At 50.3% G+C, this 8,564-nt stretch overlaps 1 protein-coding gene across 2 annotated transcripts; it reads right to left on the reverse strand.

Moving 5' to 3' along the window:
• Positions 1 to 264: 264 nt before the first annotated feature.
• On the reverse strand, positions 265 to 8,238 carry Dynll2 (dynein light chain LC8-type 2). 2 transcript variants are annotated; one of them, XM_050156896.1, is made up of 3 exons: positions 8,090 to 8,238; positions 4,820 to 4,958; positions 265 to 2,246 (listed from the first exon to the last, which is right to left on the reverse strand). In XM_050156896.1, exons 2-3 carry the CDS (start codon positions 4,949 to 4,951, stop codon positions 2,109 to 2,111), a joined length of 270 nt encoding a protein of 89 aa, XP_050012853.1. In that variant the 5' UTR covers positions 4,952 to 4,958; positions 8,090 to 8,238; the 3' UTR covers positions 265 to 2,108. The 2 variants fall into 2 exon arrangements, with proteins under 2 accessions (XP_050012853.1, XP_050012854.1); XM_050156897.1 differs by having other exon boundaries at positions 4,820 to 5,033.
• Between the last annotated feature and the right edge of the window lie 326 nt (positions 8,239 to 8,564).

Genomic DNA, 8,564 nt, shown 5'->3' on the forward strand with positions numbered 1-8,564 from the left:
CCAATCACTAACTAGAAAAGGCTGAGCAACACTGTGGGGTCTTCAGTCCCTTCTTAATCCCTTGGTACCTACCTCACTGTCTCAGAGGCAGTCTTCCCAAGATGCAGCAAATCAGCTTCAAATCTGAAGCCCTGCTGACCTCCATGACCCATTGGTAACACACTCCCATTCTCCACCCTAGGAAACACTGCTCTACCCACCGTGTGGCACCAACAGCACCAGGCCAACCAACCAACCCTTCACCCCTAAAGAAACCTCAACAGCTCAGAAGTGCATCAATCGACCTTTAATGTCCAAAAGAGGCGTGGATGCAGAGCATAGATGTGGCAGGGTCTCGGTCCCTGCACCAAAAATGAGAGATGAACAAAAACTAGACACTTCCAACTGGCCAGTCTTGGAGGGTAGGGAGAAACACAGATCTGAACATTCGTAAGAAAAATAAAACCTAAAATCAAACATTCAAATCTTGTACCCAATGAAAGGTTTGAACAGGGAACTCAGTCACTACCAGTTCCCACCCTCCCCTGCCAGCATTGAAGAAAAAACAGCTCAATACACACTAAGGGATCAGGAGGAAGGGGCATTCTCCTGCCTTCCCCCACCCCGCAAGAATGGGCTGGGGGAGCTAGATTTCCCTCACCCTTACAGTGTCACCCCACTCAATGTTCCGAATGTGACTCATTAGAACCAGCAGCTCAATTGGCAATGACGACCCCCACCCACCCCAATCATGTCAACAGCGAGGTTTCCCTTGCACCCTCTCTGGAAGGTCCTCCCACCCAGTCCTTCACCTCCTGACCCCCAGAGCTTCATTACTGTATGTACTTCAGACCTGTTCCAGGGAGTTCCCCCTCTCTGCCCTTGTTTCTTTCATTCCCAATTCCCACTAGAGGTTGGGACACAAGTTGCCCCCTGCCCCCAGATCCAACTCCAGGGTGGATGGCAGTAGGGCCATCTTGTCCTGGATGACCTTCCAAAAACATTCCCAGGAACAGGCAGCTATAGGGCAAAGCAGGGTGTCCAAGCTAGATGGCTGAGGGGACACCAACCTGTCCTTGCCCCAAAAGGTAACATAAAAGCCCACTTAGAACTAACTGTGCCCCTACTTCCCCATACACCCTAGAGATTTCACATATCCTGCCCCTTCCCTCCCTTCTACCCCAGACCCACCCCACGCACACGCACACAGACAAACACAAACACACAGGAAGAATCGAGTGGACACTGATTTGGTTGAATCTCTAAGACCTAACTAAGGACTACAGTCACCAGAAATTCCCTTGCCAGCCAACAACAGGGCTGCTCTAAGAGAACTGAGGAATGAGAAAAACGAGGGCTGAGCAGGGAGCAGACAGAAGAATGGAAAGGGGAAAGTCAAGCTAACCCTACTCCCAGCATCCTCCCCACATGACGTCTGGCTGGAAGAATAAAGGAAGGTAATCCACAAAGACACAGCCCTTACTTAGAGACCCTGACAAGGACAGCAAGACACATCTGCTCCCCACTCCCACACCATAAACACATCTATCTCAGGGCCTCTTAAAGACTGCACCCCACCACCCCTGCCCCAAGCCATAAAGTCACAGTTCTGTGGAATATTCTCCCTGGTACTAGATCAATCCCCCCCACCCGACTTCCTATCCCTCTCCTTGCCAATCCTAAAGCTGTCCTCATAGTCTCCGGCCCTTCTAAAGCAGCATCCACCATAAGAATAGGCAGTTGCAGTTTTCCCTCTACCTCCAGAGACCTATTCCAAGTCCTCAGCTTCCTAGTCTCTTGGGCTTTGCTGAGGGCATTTTATACAGGGAGAGAAAGAGAAAATGAGGGGTGGGAGAGAGTTCCTAGTGCAGTACAACCAAAAAAAAAATATCTTTAAAGTCTTAAAAAAAAAAAATAAACATAAAGCAGCCTTCTTCCCCAGGCAACTAAACAGAAAGAAGTTTGGTTTTTGTTTACTGCGACACACACATGAAATCGAGTATACAGTCCATGCAGTAGCACAGCCATTGGAGAGGACTTCCTGATGCTGGCCCCAGTGCAAAACAGTCCCAGCAACGCCGCCTGCTTGCCATTGCTGCCGCCGCCACTGACACCTTCCCCTCGGCCACCTAGCCTGACTTGAAGAGGAGGATTGCAACTTGACCCAAGTAAAAATAGATGAAGTGCTTCGTCTCGTGTGTGACATAGCTGCCGAAATTCCGGCCCACGATACAGTGCCAGGTAGGGTTATATTTCTTGTCAAATTCCTACAAAAAGAGAGAGAAAGAAAGGTGGTACAAACTCAGAAAGGGAGTCACCACAGTAGTTCCAGCACACACATTCAGTTGTTCCCACACACCTCGTCAGTATCCAAGCCAACCCTGCACCCCAGCCCAGGGCCTCAGAGGCTCAGGTTCTAAGGCTGGCAACAACACTCCCACCCTCATCAATAATCAACACCACAAAGGCTCCATTATTCCTCGCAGCCAAGCCTCTAGCACTCTACACCCTGATCATCTCCCCATCCTCTAGTTACCCCACACCCAGACCTGCCCACCCCGACTCGTCAAGATGACAATCAGAAACCAGGATGGCATACAGCTAAGTGGGGCCCGGTCACCCACTGCCTCACACATTGCTAAGCCAGCATTCCACGCAGGAACAAATGGGGACTAACTGCTGACGTTCCAGGGAGCAGCGACATGGCCCCACGTGTGACATGCACACCAATTCCCTCACTCTACAAACTACCCAAGCAATCCCCATGAGCACAGCAGGGCCCAGCCCACAGCTCTATGAAAGGACAGTCGCCCCCCCCACCCCCACGGCTGCCCCATGGCTCTGTCACTGGATGCTCCACATACTTGTCTAACTTCCTAAAAGCGCCCACACCACACAATTCCAGGAGACACTAAGGAACAAAGGAAGCCAAATTAACTTCAATCCTAATTCTAGACTGTCTGAAGGAGAGCCATCATAACTTTCCTCTCAGGCTCAGAGACTAAGAGTCTACTTTCTCTCTCTGGGTGGACTGGTGAGGTCATCAATCACGTATGACTGACTCTGTAGCCCCAGCCCCATACATAGCAAGGTCTCTCATGATTCCCATGTCTGATTCTACCCTTCAAGGGCAGGAAAACAAGAGTTCTGTGAGACTGGAGCCCCCACTGGGCGCATCTTACTACTACACAGACTGCCTCCACACTCTTCACATACTTTTTAAAATGCCAGCGCTTAGATGACCAATGGACAAGGCCTATGGCTCTAGTTAAGACATGGGTCCTGGGGGTTGGAGAGAGGGAGAGCAGTGAGGAGCACTGGCTACTCTTGTCAACACCCTGGGCTTAATTCTCTGCACCCACACAGCGGCTCACAGCCACCTGTAACTCCTATTCCAAATAATCTAATGCCCTCTTCTAACCTCCACAGGGACCAAGTACACATGTGACAAACAGACATACACGAAAAGCAACACAGTCATACGATAAGGATATAAACAACACAGCTAGGTCTTGACTGGAAATCAGGACCCATGCTTACTCCTCTTCAGCTGTCTCTTCAGTGTTAACAATTTCCACTCAGGTATTCATTTAGGAATTTTTCTTTTGAATATTTACATTTATTTGTTTATTTGGGAGTGGTTGAATACGCCACAATACAGGTGAAGAAGTTAGAAGACAACTTGCAGGAGTCCATTCTCCCCTCCCACCATGTGAGCTTCCAGAATCAAACGCAGGTCATCAGGCTTGGCAGCAACCACCCTTGCCCACTGCACCATCTCACCAGCCCCATTTAGGAATTTTTCAATAACCAAACTATTGTTGAACCATTTCTATAAATATTACACTGTCAGTTCATCTGTGGGTTCTATATCCATATATTCAACCAACCATATATTTAAAATATTCAGGAAAAAAACACACCTATGTTGTATCAGAACAGATTTTCTTCTCTATTATTTCCTAAAGTCCCTACAGAAATCAAGAGTCTGAATGAATATTCAAGATCCTGGACCTTGACATATAGGCCAGGCTGGCCTCAAACACGATCCGCCAGCCTCGGCTACCAGAGTGCTGGGATTAAAGGCGTGCCCCACCACGGCCAGGCTTCATGCTCACGCTTTTAAGAATGTAGGGAGGGGGTTGTTGGAGTTGGCTCAGCAGTTAAGAACACCTGCTGCTCTCCCAGGGACCAGGATTCAACTCCCAGCACCCAAATAGCAGCTCACAACCATATGTAACTCCAGTCCCAGGGGGTCTGATGGCCTCTTCTGGCCTCCACAGGTACCAGGCATGCACTGTGGTACAGAGACATATACATAAACAAAATACCCATACACATAATTTCTTAAAAATAAGAGAATATAGGGAGAAGAGTAGTAAACATTGTAAAAATATGCAGACCCTAAGTCCTTTTGTAGGGAAAGGAAATGTTCCATATCATGAGGATTATAAAGGATACACCACTCTAAATGAAGACGCTCACTGAAAATCTGCTCAGAATCAAACAGTATTCATTCAAATGTTAATTCTGAATATTGGATAATTCTCAATTGGGCCAGTAAAATTAGTTCTGAAGCTTCTCCGCGTAGTATTCCCTTCCCCAGTGCCTTGCAGTGGCACAATTATTTGTAAAACACACGCAGCTTCAGCAGAGCTCTTATCAAGAATCATTAAGGTGATTGCTTTGACAATTCAGAATCACCCCATAACCCAGCTGTTTTACACATTTACAAGGTTTCGTCTGAAGGGCTACACCTGCTTTCTCAGAAACTGGCTGCCCCACCCCTGCCCTCATCTCAAATGTAGCTCAACTGTCAGTCCTCACACTACAAGCTTACCTTCTTGATATAGGCAGCAATGTCCTTCTCTATGTTGTATTTCTCCATGGCCTGTGTGGCGCAGTCAACGGCATCCTGTTGCATGTCCTCAGACATGTCTGCGTTCTTGATCACTGCCTTGCGGTCAGACATCGTGACACTGCAGTAGGAGCACAGAAGTACAGCTGACGACTTCTCAGTGTGGGCAACAGGCTATGGGGTGGGAGCCTCAAGGCTAGAGAAAGGGGATTATACAAGGTGGAAGAATATGAAACACAGACGAGAGACCTATGCTGGGCGAGGTGGAGCACACCATAATCCCGGCACCTAGGAGCCAGAGGTAGTTGGATCTCTGCGTTCCAGGCCAACCAGAGCCAAACCCTAACTAGCTTTCATAGATATATGGTTCTTACTTTTTGGAAACACAGGGCAAGTTAAAGAGAAATGTAGATGTAAGATGTCATGTTTTAAAAACACACAAAAAATGAATTCTCTAACTCTTAATAGCTACATATTTCATGCACTCTGAACTGCAAGACAACAGCGATAACCACAATGGTACAATAAATCCCCTAACTGTATCTTTCAGCAAGTTAATTTACCGTTGTGTTCCGCCACTGGTCGTAGCGCTATCCTAAGGATAAAGCCAGAAGCTAACACCTGAAAAGATTAAGCGCATGATTGATTTATTGACTATTACATACACTGGTCTCAAGGCAGACAACACCTGCTAGACATTAGTGTCCCTGATTTCTGATCCTGACTCTGAACATTTGTGGTCTGGGCAAGTTATCTGGCCTTTCTGTATCGATTACCTCCATTTTAGCAATGAGGTCAGCTCTCAACTGGAGGTTGTTTAAGAATTAACTAAGGTTATATGAGAGCATCTGCAAACTAGGAGAAGTCTACGAAAGGGGGCTGGCTGTCCATCAGCCAGACACAACCAACACCTGCTTTTATAAATCAAAGCTTTATAGGAATACATTACAACAGCAGAGATGAGTCCTAAAGACTATTCTGCCCATAATGTTTAAAATATATTCACTATCCCTCACAGAAAAAAAGGCCAACTCCACTTTGGTACAAATAAAAGGAACTTCGGACACAAGGCCTGGTGGCAAGGATGTCACAACGACCTCATAAATCCTGGGGGCTGGTACCCCTCTAACTAGAGAAGCAGTCACATGCCATCATCAGAGCCCATCTTTCTACTTCCCCACTCCTTACTACCATGTTCAATCTTTAAAGTGCAATACAATTTCTGAATTCTAGAATTTAGTCACAGCCAACAGTGACTTGTCATTTCTCTGAATTTTTGCTTCCTCACATGAAAATTATTTTTATTCACTCAAAAAGCATTAATGAAATAAAAAGTTGGAGAAATATCTTATTATCCTGACAGGAAAGCTAAGAACTTTCTCTTAAATAAAAACAGGGCCAGGTACAGTGATTCAGACCTGAAATTCTAACACTTGGGGGATAGCAGCAAGGAGATCAATGCCTCAGCTACCATGAGACCCAAGGAAAACACAGGACCGAGAAAAACCTGTAGATGGACGAGGAGCATGACATAGGCACATGAAGTCTAAGAACAGGGCTGTTAACATGTCATAGCCTTGTTTCATAGCCATGCTTCCTGGGCCATGGCACCATCCAGCAAGCAACCAGACTCCGAGGCTGATCCTGCACAGACCCTTCTACCCTGGCAGCCTCTGGGTATAACAAAAGAAATGGGCCACAGTATCCTGCCCCTGTCCTTGACCATTCTCATTGATCCCCTCACCTCAACTCCAAAAGCACCACTGGTTGTGGTCCAGCCCAGTGGGAAAAAAAAGATGCTGTTCCCTCTGAGCAAGTCTGACACGCGGCTACACAGGAGCCTGACTGCTCAAGGAGAGATTCCTGGTATCATTCCACATTACCCACTGGGTAAGATAAAAAGAACTCAGACCACGGCTGCCAGGCTAGAAGCCCTTGACGGAACCCAAGACACCTTTGCGTGACACTGTCAAATGAAGCAAGACTTCTTCCACTTAAGCAGACACCAGCTAGTGTTTAGATCAGAAGCCCCCACCCCGCTTTACCCCAGAAAATCTGGAGCATCCAAGGAGTCTGCGGTGGTGAAGAAAAGGTCAAGGGCTGCGGTTCAGAGGCTGACTATTCAATGACCTTGGGCAAACAATCACATTTAAAAAAAACAATGGCTGGAATGAGAGAAACGGGGCGATCTCCAGGAGTTCTGAGCAAAGAAAAAGGCTGGTGTGTCGTCAGAGACCTTTCTAGAAGTGAAGAAACAACAATGTCACCTGGTGGCTTGTTCCAGGTTACCACTCAGAAGGGGGCACTGTTTACAAATCCAGAGGTTGGGGGTGGAGCCTGGCTACAGACAACGAAGTATGAAATTGGCACCATTTTGCCAAAAAAGCTCACCTGCTTCACTGCCTCATTCCTTAAGCCCCAAGGATCAACTCTGTCACAGTAATTAAAAGCTATCTTACTCTCCAAGAGGGAGCCTGCGATTACATAATGCTGGTCTTGTGACTACAAAGCCACGATTCTTCACCCCTGGCCCCTCAGGCGTCGCAGAAAGGTGAGGCCCAGCCCCAGCAAGCCCTATCCAAGGTGCCAGAGAGAAAAGGAAAAGGAGCTAGAAGCCCAGCTGTCCTTTCCCTCGGGGGGAGGGGGCAGCTGGGCCTCCAGATAAAAGGATGGCCAAAGGGCCCCAAGCCAGCTTCCTGAGTCACGAGCCAGTAGCTCCTGCGAAGACGCAAAAGGAGCTCATCAGGACAGTTCTCATCGTCTGTCCCCGGTCTTGCGACAAAAAAAAAAAAAAAAAAAAGGCTAAACCTCAAATGACACGGAGCACCTTGCACCATTCCTTAACACGTAAAAACGTTATCGCCTCCCTTTGGATTTCCAAGGGGGCCGTACCCCCCCACACACACCCCACCCCATCCTCCAGAGGACAGCGACCACGGGCAACATCTGGGAATTGAGAATGCATCGGCCGCCCCGCCGGGTCCGCAGGCCGCGGTCAGTCCTCCGCCCTCCCCCTCCAGGCCTGGAGCGGCGCCGGAGTGACCGGGCGACCTCTCTGCAGGAAGGACGGCCCGGAAGGTGGCGGTGGCGGCGGGAGGAGCCGCGTCATGCCCGAGCCCTCTCCACCCGCTCGCCTCGGACCCCAGAGGCCTCCCTGCAGCGCAGGCAGGCGGCTTGTCTCCGGGGGCTGCGGGGCCTCCAGCCGCCGCCCGAGGGTCTCGGAGCTCGGGCCGCCCCCGTGCCCCAGCTCACCGTCACGCAGGCGAGTCCGCACAGGCCCCTGGGGAGCAGCGCTGGGCTGAAGCAGAGCGCGGTCAGGGGCGGTGTCCCCTGGGCTCGTCCTGCAGCAGCAGCCGCTGCCGCCGCGGTGTCCCCCTGCTCCCGCAGCCCCGGGCCGAGCGCTCGCGCCGCCGTCCGTCCGCCCTCCGAGCTCCCTCGGCCGCCCGCGCTCCGCCTCGAGCCACCCGGCAGCCCGCCTGGTCCCGCTGGTGCCTCGCCGTCCGCTCTGCTCCGCCGCTGAACGCGGCCGACGCGCGGCCCTGAAATAGAGCCCCGCCCCCGCCCCCCTGCCGCGCGCGCCGCCGTCCGCGCTCCCCATTGGCTGCGCCAGCCCGGCCCCGCACTGCGGGCTTCTCCCCGCGCCGCTCTCGCTCCACATCTTGTTTCCTCCCACAATGCCTCGGGGCGGAGGAGGGGGTGGGGAAGGGGGGGGGAGCTGGAGAAGGTG

The sequence above is a fragment of the Alexandromys fortis genome, unplaced genomic scaffold, assembly GCF_014885135.2.
Source record: "Alexandromys fortis isolate MF-2015 unplaced genomic scaffold, M_Fortis_MF-2015_v1.1 scaffold_31, whole genome shotgun sequence".
Taxonomy (NCBI): Eukaryota; Metazoa; Chordata; class Mammalia; order Rodentia; family Cricetidae; genus Alexandromys; species Alexandromys fortis.